The 16,351-nt window shown below is 34.7% G+C and overlaps 1 protein-coding gene across 5 annotated transcripts in view; it reads left to right on the top strand.

Annotated features, from left to right (window-relative positions):
• The window catches only part of gus (splA/ryanodine receptor domain and SOCS box containing gustavus), an 85,571-nt gene that overhangs the window by 6,188 nt on the left and 63,032 nt on the right, over positions 1-16,351 (top strand). The window contains exons 1-2 of one of the 5 annotated variants that reach the window (XM_013324461.1): positions 8,406-8,465; positions 8,929-9,206. The exons of 1 other annotated variant lie outside the window; for it this stretch is intronic. In XM_013324461.1, coding sequence (XP_013179915.1) covers positions 9,139-9,206 — 68 coding nt within the window. In that variant the 5' untranslated portion in view covers positions 8,406-8,465; positions 8,929-9,138. Of the gene's footprint in view, positions 1-8,405; positions 8,470-8,928; positions 9,207-16,351 lie in introns of those variants that run through there. 3 more of the 5 variants (XM_013324463.1, XM_013324462.1, XM_013324460.1) reach the window with 3 other exon arrangements.

Raw genomic sequence — 16,351 nt, 5'->3', positions numbered from 1 at the left:
TTCTGTACGACGCGACACCACTCCGATATTAGTAGATAATTTTTTCGCTGTCTCATCGTCACCCTCCTTTGTCTTTTTGTTTTTCGTTTCGTAGTAATTTTTTCGGGTGATTCCGCGAAACTTGGTAGATTGACCTGAAACATTATAACCAGGTAATACTAAAATAACTATTAATGGGATGTTTATAACAATTCTAATTTCTTGTTTGTATTCTAACTTAGTACAACTTAATTAAATTTAAATAAGCACAATAAAGAAAAAACAAGCATTAAATCTAAAAATTATCACCTACATTCCTCACTTATTCATTTTCTCAGTAGTATGAGATTTTAATATCTAGTGGAATTTAAAGTGATAATTTATTTATTCTCAGATCTGTTTTTGTTTGTGGGCTAAATTAAATAATTGTGTTCAAGCGCTCGGATTTCGTAGAATTTGTTTTAGAAATGACAGACGTAGATAATTTAATGAACACAGATTACCAAATAAATCGGTACGATTAAACTTAGAACATTTAATAAAATTTATATTTAGACATAAATTTTGGTCCTTCTACGCATAAAATATATACGGCGATCGGCAATTTCGTAGAAGTCTTAAACGGCTAACACAAGGTTGGCGCAAGGATGAGTCGACAGTCGTAGTCCTTGCCTATCCATTTCTCGTTAGGATTACGGAATCCGTTTCTTCGGTTAGTATGTAGATTCTAAACACAGTTGCGCCATCACGCCAACCTTGCGAACGGCTCGGCCGTTTGTTTAACGAGTACGGACATAACTCCACTGTTTAGGTACGGCCGGCGAGTGGCTCGTAATTTCATATTGTCGACGTTGGCGTCAGTTCCATTAACGAACGAGCCGAGTATCTATATAAAGGTTATCAACACACCATTGTTATCGTATGATATCATCCATTCTGTACTTGAATAAACCTTTGCTGTACAATAATTGTCGGCGTCAATTTTCTTTTTAATGTCCTTCATACGTGTCGTCGCGAAGCCATTGTCGCTTGCCCACTCAGTTGGATTGTGTGTTCCATTATAAGATGCTATTTGATAACACTTTTATTTCTCCTACTGTCTTGTTTAGAATTAATTCAAACGTTTATACTATTCTTTTGGAGGAGAAACATAATGAATACTTGGTTGTACAAGAAATGTCTTCTTTATCCATTTTCCACGATATATCCATTTCAATTGACAGTCGTTGAATCAATTCTAGTCTTTTTTATGTTTTGTTAAAGGTTATAAATAAAATTTAATCTAAACATACACAAATGAAGTCGCTGCTACTTAATCCTAGGTGTAAAGGAACTATTAAATTAATTTTACATTAAATAAATGTATAGAAATTGGAAACTTGCCTCCGAGGTAAATGACTATTTTGAAAAGAAAAGAAATTTTGTTATCTTAAAAATATTACGACTCAGAATGAGTTCAAAACTACGTGTAATTTGTTTCATAGTTACAGCGACAATGGTAGTTTGTCTCACAATATAATAGTGATAATATTTTCCGCGATCTAAAAGCGTATAAATTAGCATAGTGGAAAAAGATAAAAGTTGAATAAGTACTTTCATAGTTTTACCGCTCAAAAAGCAATATATAATATCGGAGCAGCTAGTTGCTCGCTCAGATCTATTGTTCCCGGGGTGGCCATTAAATCCGTCGAGTTGAAATAAGAAAGGAAACTTAATGCAAAACGACATCGTAACAAGAATAAGAATTCCTCGGCAAGCAGCTCACGTGCCGCGTTGTCAACTTTCGCAACGCCACCTCGCGGTGCTCAAATAGTAAGTAGACTTGAAGGCTACACCAAGCGAGGTTGTGACGTCGTCCCAAATGAAATATGGCGCCTTTATGAAGAACTTACTTATATTTTTTTATGAAAGCGTAGACAAAGGAAATAACTCGCCAATGCCCTTTGTCATTTTTTCCTTCATAAAACATTGTTCGCTTGACCTTCATCTATCTGATTATAATTAGAACGTTAGTCTTATGAAACAGAATATTGTGTTAGATAATTTTATATTTTTACTTATTTATAAGTAAAGTAAAAAAATAATAGAGTAACTTGTATGTGTAATAAAGCGTTTGTTGCTATGTGACCATTATAATTTTTAAAATTATCATCGCTTATTATTTTTTTAAATAAAAAATTACACGAAGTTAAAGTTCAGATAAATTATTTTAAAATAACTTTTACAAGTGCCTACCATATTAGTAAGCAAGTTGCAAAAAGCTTTTATTTAATTATCCTTATGCAATAACGAAATTACTGTCGACATTTCGTAAAGCAAAGTCCCAAGGCTTCTCTCGAATTCATTACCGAGTCTTTCTGTCCGATGAGCACAGACGAGTGACCTCAGTAAACGCCCAATTTGTAGTTTATGTATGCATCCTACGCTGAGGACGATTTCGGTTCGTAGGCGAAAAACTACCGACAACTTTAGACGTGAAATTCGAGTTTACGTGTTTCCTTTCCACTGATGACGTCTATTTACCAAATCAGCCAAATTATCTTGACCCGGCTGATATTGTGTGTTGTGTGTGTGCGATCCTTCTTCGATATTTACGTAGATTTTAGACTATATTTATGTAGTATATAATAGTAATCCAAACTGACAAACGACATAAGAAATATGGCAATACTAATTAGGCTTTCTAGCCTTTAAAAAGATGTGAATCGTTTTACGTGCAAGTAAAATAATAAATGATATTTTTATTTTTTAGTTGCTGTCCTATATTTTTTTATTCTGCTTATATTTAATATCGTACACTAAATACAGCCAAAACATTCCCTTTAAGAAAACTTAAGTAAATTGATGAGAAGTGCTTTTTATAATAACCTCAAGGAAATATTGGCGCACCAATTTTCAGATTGAAGTCAGCCGTCTGGCAAGAGAGTGCTTGGGCTCTATGCGGACTTTGGTAATGCGACCAATAGTTTTCAAGGCGTTTCGCATGATCGCCCAACTTCAAACATTTGAAAAACTTCAATTTAGAATTTATCGTGCAATTTCATTGCTGACTCATCTTACGATAAAATTTGATGGTAACAATGTAATGTTGGCGCATAACATTCACATGGTATCCAATGTTCCAACTCACCCAAGTGTCTTGGGCTGCCTAAGACAGGTTTACGACATAAATACTTTGCGTCCAATAGCTAATGTCAACCCGCCTTGTTTTTCTGTTTAAATTCGAGGAGCCAACCAAGCTTGGACAAAGATTTCCAATGTGAAACGACGGTATAAAATGTGAACCCGAGTATCAGTGAATGCCATCAGTCTTAAAGCTTACAGACACATCCTTATTCCGTCCCTGTGTCACTTGGTGTATCTAGTTACGACTGAGCTATTAGCGGAATGGGCCTGTCATTTATTTTAGTAGGAACAACGATGGTCGGCTCAGAGATTTTGGAACGAACATTTTTTGTAATAAACCTTAAATATTATAAAAGAAGACTTAATTTTTACGTTCTTTATCTGTCCGAAGTTATCCAGAATATAATAATATTCAAATAGACAACAACCCCCCCAATCACCCCCCTTGGCAGCGCCCATGATCCGTTCTCGTTTGCTCGTGGCCTTGTTTAAAAATTTTATAAAAACGTATTACAATCTTTTCACCACCGAGGATAGAAAATGTGTCGAACGTTTACGCACTATTGGCGCTTTGCAAAGACCAAAGAGGCAGTCTTTACGAAGAATGTCTATATCAACGGTAAAAAAAAACCTGAAGATATAAGTAATATAGAATAAGAAACTAAGGTTATTATAATGATCTACAAAGGCATAACTAGTTGTTACCAATATTTCTCATTGACATAACCTTTACAAAGCAAAAGGCAGTGTCGTAAAACAATAATTTTCCCCATCTCGTCTATCTGTTGTTGCTAAAACTAAAAGAACTATAAGATAAGATAAACTAATTAGTATAATGGTACAATATCTAATTCGCCATCTTAGTAATTTGACGGTCGCATGCTCATATAATAGAAATACTATGATTACCGTTAGACTTACCTCTTCTTTTATTTACCAGTTTGGTGTGAAACAAATAACGTCTTTGTCTAAAACATATTAATTTAAGAACTTGAGAAAAAGATTACTTTATCTAGCGAAGGTTTCATAAAACTTTATGAATATAGTAGAACATTTATGTGTTCAAGATAATTCATTTTGTCGGCGTTGCAGTTTGAAAATAAATGGTTTGTAAGACACTTTATCCTCGTCAGGACATGCGACCAAGGTTCGTTGCTTCAAAGACATCCTCGAACCGCTCACTCGCACCGAATTTCACCTTGTACCACTGCAGCGTTATGTGTCTTGAACAATAATGTTACAAATACTTTTTTATTTTTATTTTACCCTAATAGTTACATTTGTTTTCAACAAAATTATTTAAACAAAAATAACCAAATATAGTAAGATATTTTTAATCTTAGTCACCAGTGTTAATTACGAATCGTAAAGGAGTTTAAAATTATATGTAGTCATTTGTTTTTATATGGCACGGTTACTATTATTGTATAGATAAACGTAATGGGTTGGTATCCAAAAAATGAATGACGTTTTCTTTTTTTATATGGAAAATACAAACGAAAACAATATGTCAAATTAACAATTTTTCCGGCGATCTCAAAAAATTTGCCAAAATAAAAGGTATATTTCGTGAAACCTCCAAACATGTCGAAAGAAAAGAAAGTTCGAACGACTGCCACAATCTTAATATCAAGGTATCGATACATCAGCAACACAATCGACAGTTACCGACATGTCATTCGGTGGAAGTTACCGCAAATACCGTTTTTATATATGTGCCTTGGCGTCGCAATCTAGTGTCCCATTTCCTTAAGGATAAACCCTTGTACGAAATTGTATAACATCCACAATCGTTCAAATCCATCACTTCAAATTGAATTATTTCCCGCAACACAATATGAATGGAAAATAAAAACGGATTTGGAATTGTATTTTTTGTATTATAAAGGCAGGTCATATACCTACTGTAGATTTACTATTTAAATATTTATCAGTAGTCAATGAAACTTCTAATTAATTTTCTCTTAGCTTAAACATCGAAATACGTATTCCCAAGAGAGATATATTTATTTCTAAAGGAAAATTCAAAACATTGAAAGTTAAACAAAAGTAGATTTTTATTTTGCATCGACCGAGTTAGAAAAATTAAAGTTGGCGAGTATTGGCGATTTATGTATAGAAATAGATAATTAGCGTTTCTCACGATCCGTTTAGCATCTAGACCTTGGTTGTATTCCTCGGAAAGAATTATTGTTTCGATCTGTCGACTGGGCGTAGACTATTAAATACTAAACACATTAACACAATGATAGTGGCATTAATCACCTACCGTAACTAAGAACAATACAACAATTAGCCTTAATATCATTTGAGTTATTCCTATTCTAATTTTCTATGAATAAAATAGCCTAGAGAAAAATAATTCAAGTTAAAAAAGTGTGATTAATAATACATAAGAAACTTCTAATCTTGTTACTGTGGGATGTTCCAATACTAACGTTAAATCGTACTTTAATTCAAATGGTTTCTAGATAAATAATGATTTATCGTGACCTAATGCAATATTTTTTAGTACTTTGAATTCAAAGTTGATTTTTGAGAAACGATTTTCAATTACAAATTACTTAATGTCTAATACATTTCCAACAACATGGAATTGGACAAGTTTTCACCGAGCAGTGGTGGAGTGCTAATTGTTAATTACGTGATGAACTTTGAGAAAACTTTGGGACGACTCTCGCTCTTGTTTTTGATAGTTTTTGGTACACCCTTACATCGCTTTAGATTACTTTAATTGCTTCCTTCGATCATTGAGGCAATTAACTTCCAATTAATGTTTTGAACGTTTACGTAAAGATGAGAAGGCAAGTAGCAGTAGTTTGCTTTCAAATTATTTTCTCAATAACAAGTGTGTGCCTTGTTAGTTTATAATCTAACTAGGGATATTATAAACTGGCAGATAATCTTGACCTTTACGAATCAATCATAATTTTACCCATACTTATTATTTGATCGATAGAACTGTAAATAAAATATTTTTTAACGTCAATACATTTAATTGTAGGTCAGATATATCTGTAAAGAAATTTTCGAAAGAATTTTTTTACTTCACTGCCTGTCCATGTAGCTTCGCTTAAAAAAAATCGAGCGAAAAATCCACGCTTGAATCGTTTGAATGGGTTATAGCGAGGGACGGGCCGTGGACGACTTACTCTCGGTGATTGTAGGGCGGAAAATTGGTGATGCGGTCACTGAGGAGATTTTATTTAAATTGTAGGGAGCGCTGTTGGTGACTTGTTTGAATTTAGAACACCCTATTTGTAACGGTGGTGACAAATGACAAACGAAAGAGATTATGCTTCAATTTTATGAAAATTTTATTAGAAACCTTTATCGTGAGAGTTCAGCCTTTCAAATGTGCATCAATCGGTGATAGTATTTCATGTTTTATTTTTAATGGAAAAAGAAATATTGATTGGTAACAAAACTTTATCTCTCATTCTGTATGGGGGGGGGGGGGTTAAACTAGTGCTATGTAATTCCTACAATATTATGCTAAGGCATTATGGCAGTGAAACCCCACGCCGTTACAAGTTACAACTTCTAGGTATAGCAATAAGTATAAAACATTGAACGATGTAGATACTTTTGTTAAAGAAATGTATAGAATGAGTCTATGATCGAGCTGAGAATATTGTTTGTTTTACAATCTTCGTTGATTCAGGATTAAGAATACCGTTCATGGTAATTATAAAGTGAAATCGGTACGGATGTAGCCGCGGGTAACAGCAAAGCTACACCTAAATAAACAAAGTCACGTTCCGCAAAAGCCGCAGCGAAGCAATTTTTAAAGAACATTCTTTTCAATGAATTCCTAGTCTTAATTATCCCGCTAAATTAATTTACCCGGCAGAAGTTTTCTTTGCATTTAACTCTAGACAGTTTTGAAACACGGTTATCCGTATAAGGTCCGTCTTAAGTTGGGGAATTTTATCATCATCAAAGTTTATGTAACTTTACCTCACCGAAACCACTAATTAGAAAATATACGTTCTATAATTAAATATACGTTTAAGAGATAAAACCGACTTTGTATAAACTTAGCGTTTGCTTTGTACCTGTCTGACGGTTTGTCAAAGTTCTTGTCGAAGTATGTCATGCTGTAATTGGAAATGAGTAATAAACTTTGGTTTACTTGTTTATCAGTGTCTCATAGAATGTTCTATGTATTTATGTTATTATGAAGCTTTATTTAAACTACTGATTTTCTTGACTTATGTAAACGCAACAGTTGATCATTTCAATTAAAATTCCATTTTACTTCTATATTTTTTCTATCTATGGAGATATCCAATTTGTGGAGTAAGGTTACGTATTATTTCTTTCATGTATAAATCGTCAAAACTTTTTTATTATATCTTTACTAATATTGTTGAATCCACTTTTATACAATAAACTTTTGATATGCGTTTTCCTTTAATTTTTCTTCATAATTTATGATAAAATCACTGTATAATACCACAAAAATTGAGCTCACCCTCAAAGTTATTTGACTATTTTGAGTAAATATGAAGAAAATGGAGTTCGGTAAAAAAATAATAGAGGTTGCTGTGTCGCCCATACCAATATTAGGATGAAAATATGTAATAGAAATATTTGAAGTCAATATTTACGACATTAAAGCATACAGCGTAACATCATAATATTATATAATAGGCCATTCTTTTCGTTCCCTTTTCTTTTCTCCATTCCTCCGTATCTATGGATCGTACGGTTCAGTGGTGTGACGTCCGATATCGGATTAGTTTATGGGCAATGCTACGAGTACGTGCCGAGACTACCACTGGTGATTTGAACCGCCCGCCCACTCAGGACAATTCACATCTGTTCCAACCTCACGCCCTAAACGCACATCACTATTTACTTTTTGACTATTCGATGCATTTGTAATAACATTGAAATTGTTAATAGCAGTCACTAATACTTATCTTGTTTAACACTATTTATTAAGCATAAAATTTCCGTTATTACACAAAAATATTATATTATTATTACACAAAGCAATTGGCAATAGTTCTTAATCGAAACCACGTACAAAAAAGTAATATATTTATCGTTTCTTTCCGAACAATCCACTCATTCTTAATACTCCGTTGTCACAAGTTATTATTCACAATAGGAGAGAGCATTCATTCGATCGTCGTCCGCACGGAAGCCTTTTATGTCATGATGAATTTGGCGAGATTATATCGTGTGGAGACGACCACGAAGGAGGCACGGGCACGTCGCGCACGCTGGCCACGGCGCGCAAGCCACGCCGGCACGCCGCCACTGCGAGCGCGCGACCCGCGGCGCTCAGTCCGCGACGAAGCGACGAACCGACCGAGCGCCTCGCGCTCCGTCGCGATCCCATTATACGCGTACGTACGTACTCCGTACCACTGTAACTTGGCTAAACTCCCTTACCGCTAACTCTACGACCTTAAAAATATTATTTTTTAAAATATATGTTGTCACCAAACAAATTCACAAAAATTTCGGCTCCCTTTTTTTTTCGGAAAAAAGTTTTCGTCCCCCATCCCTTCAACGTTACCGCTATAAGAACCCTTATTCTTTTCACACAGGCAGTGGCTCCCTCTAATTATTGACTCCCCTAAACTTTGTTGAGATATCCCGACTCTTTCGATCCGGCCCTTTTATTGCTCTATTTTTATTCTATCGCAGTCGCGCCACCGTCTACACGCTGCGACGACGAATTCTATTTGAAATGTAAATACTGGTGCCGTAGCCATTTGTCCAAGTCCTGTTGCCACTCGCGAATCCGCATTTAAGTTATAAATTACCGGATTAAAGCAACGATTAATTTTATCCTTGGTTTAACAGAAAAACCTTTGCAGAGTAAAGCCTAAGTTGTCAACGGTTTCGAACCACTGTTATTTCACTGAAAAGTTCGAGCCATCCTAAATTATGGTTAATACGATTCTACGTTGAGATTTTCTAAGTGAGTGTGGTGAATGTGTTGTTGGTGTTAAATATCGGACGAACAAGGAATCGAGCGGCGCATGGTCGCGTGAGTTGCAGCCTTTGCAGCGGATGTGCACACCGCTGCCGTCCTGGTGGTTCGTGCCGGCTGGAATGCCAGCTGCTCTTGACCTAACTAGGTACCCTGCACACCCGACACAGACACGCACACAGACGCGTCACCACTTCACAATGTTGCGCGACAAACACATGCATGCACACGCACTAATTTATACAAAGGCACGTGCAATACTACACGTGACAAACTTGTAAACATGGACATTTTAGACCTGACGCGAGAACGTTCTAATTAATGCAGTAACTGACATAAACAGATATCTTTGTTGAGAACACATGTCTTATTCCTTGTCACGACCGCGACGTCAGCAACAAAATGATATGGACAATATTTATGTATATTTACGTTGCTACTGATAATACACGATAATAGCGTCAATCGTATCAGAGCATTGCCCTAAATGCATATAAATTTACAAAACGCACACAACTACTCAAATACGTGAAAAAGGGTACGCCTATTGTCGTTGTATTTTTGCATAAAGCACGTATGTATTGTACAAGCATTTATGTTATTTGCATTTTAATTTTTAAACGTGCATACGCTTTAATTGCTTAAAATTGACGTCGAAATATATTTTTTAGAAAACTTAACCTAATTGTACTACCATCATAAAAACTATTTCTCTACCGTGTAAGATTTACTTCACTGCTATGTATTAACAAAATGTACGTATCGATAGCATCGTCTCCTCAGTAATTTTGCTAAATATAAATAATATGTAGCTTGGAATTTCCTGACAATTGTTTCCCGATGATAGCCCTAAGGTACGGTACCCAGACCACTATGAGTATAATAAAATTAAAACGTATTAACATCGGGTTCGTAAGAAAACAATAATTCAATTCCAAGTACTAAGATTTGCGTAGTGCATAGTGCATTGTTTGAACAAACAAACGCAAAACTAGCAACACGAACCTCAGTTAGCCCCCACGGCGAGCGAATGAAATTTGTGCAAAAGCCAAACAGTATACTGCAAAACAGGTTGAACTTCAAGAAGCTCTTTAGAACACAGTTTACTATCTCGGCCTTTCTAAGCGATAAACTGTTTAAGTTTATATGTATTTCCCATCATAAGGTACACTATCCTTCGCATAGCGGTAGCCAAAAGGCGCTTTAATCTAATATTAATATTCCAGATTGGGATTTATGGAAGCAAATCCAAAAGGCAATCACGAAAGCAAATAGAACAAATCTAACCCCCTCGAAGCGCACAAATCTGCCAAATGGCTCGAAATCCTTATTATTTAATTATTTAACGGTTCCCACTGCAAACCGACGCGCAGTGTTCACTGCTGCGACTAATTGCTAAGGTTGAAACGCTTTTGGCACCAACCAACGCTGTTTGTATTTACTACGTTTTTGTTCATTTTGTTCCTATTCAGTGTTTAAACCAAATATCTCTTATACTGTAAGCTAATATTTTATATCGTCCAAGAAACGATCTATTTTGTATAACACCATATTTAAGGTTCACAACATTACATCTTTGTTAAAGCTATTTCTTTGATAAAATGATTTCTTACAACGTCAAAGGAGCACTTTGATATTTCGATATCAAAAGGTGTCTGCGAAACCCTTCCAATTACAGAAGCTTTCATGGGAGTCTTTAAAATGGAATATGATGTTGTATGGTTTACATATATAATTTCAATTATTTGGTATACACAGAACAATAATTTGAATTTCTACTCGGATTAACATCTTGTGATCCAGTTCTGACTGTATTGCTCCTTTGACAGTCCACTCTTTTGACGCCATTATTTTTATACGAAAATTTAATAGAAGTTTTCCAATGGCTCTAACTGAAGATTTCAATGAACGACGAATTCTATTGGATATTTTTTTTTCTTATTCTTTGGTGTTTGCGACGAACGACTTAATGCAGGCATGCTAGAGAATTACATTTTTTAAAATTTATTTACACTTAATTTTTATCAAGTAGTGTCACGACGTATTTTCGTTACTCTGTTGTTTTTTTTGGTAATTCGAATGCGTTATTAACATTCGTAATGCAATATATACGTATATTAGCATACTTCTTTGCATATACTCAAAGGAGGTTGAGAGATGCAAATTGAGTCCATTAAGATTCTTCAAATGTCACTTAGAAGTCCGTACTAGAAGCGAAAATGAGCTGAAAGTTGAATAAAGAAGTAACAAAACGTATTTAAATAATGGCAATATTTTTATTCGCAGTTCCACGAGCATAATTTATTCGTACAGCTTCCTAACTGCTGTCTACGAAATGAGCAGGTTTAATTTAATTTGACAATCGTTCTCACCAAACCGACATTGTTCAAATAGCTTTCTTGTGGTGAAAATGTTATTCAAAAAATAAAATAGAAGAATACATTAACAGACAATATATAATAGTACCAGTTTATCATAAAAATATAAGATTCATAATATAAGATTCCATTGAATTTGAAAAAAAGACACGAGTATCATTTTGTAATAAATAAATACGAGGTATTCACTTGTCTGTGATGGGGTCACGACATCACTAATTTTATTTTTATTAAACAATTTAAAAAATATATATTTTAATTAATTTAAATATAATACTTATTGTATTGTGTTTATATGTTTTCCAAAAGTTCGCTGTTATTGCAGTGAACTCTAGAAAATATTAATACTCAAAAATTATGTTTATATACCTACAAGTATGATCGATAGTGTCTAGACAGTAATTGGTTTTTGTAGAGTAATCGACCCTATTTTGCAGTAAATACTGTGAGCGCTATATATTTGATGTAAAACGCTTTTTTTTTACTATGAAAGACTTTTAGGTTAAAAGAAAAAAGAAATCCACTTATATTTTTACCTACGTCTATCATAAGTCTAATGTTTGTTATATTTTTATGTTTCCGTTTTAGTTATTTTATGTTTAGTTGTTGAGATACAGTTCAGATTACTTAAGGCAAGTTCAATATGATAATCGTGTAAGGCGTCCTTTAATCTACAGCTAAAGTTGTTTCTCCTGCGACGTGAACCAAACTTATGAATCATGATCCAGATTTAGCTACACAAGTTTCTATTTGCACACCGCATTAAATATTCAGCTATAATAAACAAAACAATAACAATGATATTGCGCTATAAATATTATATTTAACGCGGCTACCGCTTTACGGTCACTTGTACCTTTTCATGCTTATATATGTTTGAAATACAGGGCAGTAGCAGCGCTCGTCATTTAGTGGTGATGTTACAGCCAACGTTTATATTCAGCGGGGCGTACCACCCGCGTCGTTCACGTCTCGACCTCGCTTCGGAATCGGAGATGCGAGCGGCAATCCATACAGAAATTACGACTACACGCCTAATGGAGCATACTTAAATCCTTTAATTTTATCAGGCTTTTTAAAATTTCACGCGGTGTAATTTTAGATGGGCAACATTTTAACTGTTTATTTTATAAAATCGTGTACCTTAACACGGCTACTGATAATTTAATTGCAAAATATGTAAAAAGTCAACTTGGAGTATTCCTCCTAGCGAGCTGCTGAGAATTGCAGTGACTTTTTGTTTCTCATAGCGTAAAATACTTTTAGCTTTGGAAATGAAAGTTGACAAACTAAATGTAGTTTTAATTTCTAATTTTCTTCTGTCTTCCATTGACATACATTCTTACTACTTCAACATACTTTTTGGATTTAAATATTTTCTGATCTGAAATTGTTATAAGTCTGACAAAAACTTTTTTCATCAGTCACAAACTATTGCAATATATGACTTGATTTTCTTGTGATGCTCTTCCAAGCTTAAGTCACGCAACATCATGATAGAAATTTTGAAAAACAACAAGGTCAATTTTTCAGTCAACAACACGACATAGTTTTTTTTTACTTTTCATAAGCCAGCAATTGACCACGATCCCACCTGGTTGGTTGTCTACGGTTCCTAAGACCATATCAGATATGCATAATGATGTTGAATATACTATTCATGTTTGAGTAACAAATTCCTACTTAGCCTTTGCTGAGATCTGACCGGTCTGAGGGAACTAATTCCTTTTGCGATGTTCCATTCCCAGTTGCAGTGCACTCCCAACCAAACAACAAAGCATTTGTTTACGCCTGTCGAAATGGAAACGTTATCGAATACCATATTCTAAGTTCATAATGTTCTAGTAACTTCGGAATAAAATTTCTTAGCATATAAAATGGTTAGTACTTGGCGTGTTTTTTAAGAACTAACTCGCTTATAACTTTTGGCTTAATTACATAATGTTGCCAATAGGATCCGAGAATCCCAGTCACCTTAATACTTTAGTACTTTGATATGAGTTTGTTAAGAATAAGAAAAACAATCTAAGTTAACGTTTAAATAAATTTTCCCCCGTCTCATAGACAATCTAAGGCAACCGATGTTATCCTCTTGAAATTAGATGAAATAACCAACATATGTGATTTAGTTAATATCAAAGAAAGCGAATAGTTTTAGCTTTTAACTTGTCTGTTGAACAATGACAATCTGTCTCGATTCCCCGTAGAGTTGTCTAGACCGCCCGCTCTCGCTCGCAACGTAAGGGAGATATGGCACTTGTTCAATATAGACGGTGGGTACCTTTCCATGTTCCATTCGTATAACGAACTGAAATACTAGCATTTACTTTGTAATTCCCTTTTGTCTCTATGCTTCCATTACGGCACTCGGTTGCGCATACGGATTTGTACAGCTTATCCATCTTGTTTTATCCTACACTCAAAATTGATAAAATGTTTAATTCGTATTTCTAACAGTAATGAAATATTTCTAAGAATATTTTTAAGTAAATTACTTATGAATAACTTATTACATTCTTAATTAAAGATTTATTGTAAATTAATTCGTAGCGTTCCAATAAAATAATTAATCAAAGAATTTTCCTTTAATTTTTTAATACATTACAAGAGAATGAATAAGAAACGTACATAAGGATATAACGTTTCACTTTTGATTGATACAAAATGTAATTTACTTTTCAAAATAGATTTATTCATTTTAGCATACGATTTTTTTCTTGTATCCATTTTAAAAGAAATTGTATAAATTATCTTTTATTCGTTAGAATTCACTAGGACGGAATTTTGGATGTTTCAAACGGTCAAGAAATAAAGACGCACTCCAATCTGGCACTCGAGCTTTTAACATCAGTCTCTGAATTTTCTGAATGCATCCGCCGTTTCCATTAAGCGCCTAAAAGATCTACGTCCGTTCCGTTTCCTCGAAGCAGCAACATTTTATCTCGCCGAGTTCAGTGTACGAACGCTAGCGTGTAAACATGCCGCGAGTGCTGTGGAGTGCCGGAGGGCCACTCGGTCCGCAGCGCCACTGAATGCCCACGTCCGACCACTTTGCCCCACTCCCACTTCTAATGTACGGTCGGCCGCATGTTTCATGCCTACGCCTTATGCTACGGTATTAAGACCTATATTTTCCCGAGCAAGTCCTTTGATGTGCAGCGGACTGTACGCTCGTCGTCCGCGATACTTTCCGATAACGTCCGACAAATTTATGCCGGCAATCGTCACGCTGTACACTACCTTACGGCTTCATATCGACCGTAATTCACAGTTAAAACCGGCCGCAATGTACGATGCGGCCATTTCACGTGTCATTCCCGTTACACCAGTTTATTCCTGTGTAATATTTACGAAGTTATTTTTAAATTACGCAAAAACCATGACATCGCGCCGATTGATTATTCCGATACAACTATCGAATTGCTATAATTATCAGTGTCATATTCTTTAGCTATAATCTTTCTGCTATTACATTTGTCAACGTCATAATGCTCGATATAATTACACTTGTAATCAAAAACTAGTCTTGCAAGCTCTTTAGTTATCGACCTTTGTTGGAAATAAATAGAATAACTCATTAACACGACGAACGACTATTGTCATAAGATAAGGTAACATACTGTTATTACATATTTGTTATCGTCATTCGATAACAGTTTTACTTTTAAACATTAACGTGGATTTGGCCTCCTTCGTCTTTTAATGCGTGATACTGTTTGTTTATACGTATTGAAATACATACACATTTTATAAAAGCATAGTCACCTAAGCTACACGCTACAGATTGATTAGGCCAGCGTTAGGCAGGCAGCTTTATGTAATAGCTAGACTGGAGATTAGCTGCCTGAATAGAGGCAGTTAAGTATAGCTTTAAACGAGGAAGCTAGATAATCTAAATACTTTCTCTTTATTTTTTTCCTTAATAAAGTCATTGATAGATTACCCAATACTAATCGCAATAAAGTCAACAAAACTGTGAAAAAAAAGAAGATTTTTCAAATATTTGGCCGTTTTATAAACTGGGTTTGGTTATATTAAATGTTTAATAATTATTAATAAATCATGAATTATTATTCAAATAGTTTTATAGGGAAGCTTGTAAAATAGGTTGATTACAGACACGAGGGCGATGTTGTTGACACAAGAAATGCAGTTCATATTTACAGTTCGTCGAACCGTCGCCGGCTATCCGGTCTGAAATTATTTGTACACTTATTAAATTGACAGCGAGCAAACATAGTTTGCGCAACTTTCCATACATTTTCCGATACCTTATTTCAAAGGCTAAGGAAATTACGCTCAATGCAAATAAGGCCGCTCGGGGAATTAAAAAAGCGACTGCTATCGTTTTACTCGCGCACCTCGGCTAGGATCAGTGGCTGTTCAATTTCCTCTATGTTTATTCACTAGCTAACGGGATATTTATGAGATTGGCAATATGTTAATAGTAACACTTGAAATACTTCTTAAAGCAAAATCGATGACATACAGTAGAACCCCGGTAATACGATCACATTTAACCTAGGTCCCTGCAACTTGAGACATGTTTTCTTACATTTCTTAACGCTTAAAACGATGCTCATCACTTTTAATACGCCATCACACGCCGCACATATTGTCTCTTGTAACAATGGTTTCCGAATTAACCCCGTTATAATAATAAAAATATCACAAACTTATCAATTTTCGTTTAACTTACTTAAGATTTAATTCAAGCGGGAAACATGTAATGTTAAAATCATGTATCTCTTTGTTTCTTGGGATATTATTGTGGTTGTTTCACAGCATATTAATCAAGACTTGACTTTGGAAGTGTTTACTCATTATTAGAGAATAAAATAATTAAACACATATTTTATTTTATTCTGTCGACAGTTAATTTATTCTAAGAAACGATTACCAATTAGAAGTCAGT

This window comes from Papilio xuthus, unplaced genomic scaffold (assembly GCF_000836235.2).
Source record: "Papilio xuthus unplaced genomic scaffold, Pxut_1.1 DF824992.1, whole genome shotgun sequence".
Taxonomy (NCBI): Eukaryota; Metazoa; Arthropoda; class Insecta; order Lepidoptera; family Papilionidae; genus Papilio; species Papilio xuthus.
This window is presented reverse-complemented; position numbering and strand designations above follow the sequence as displayed.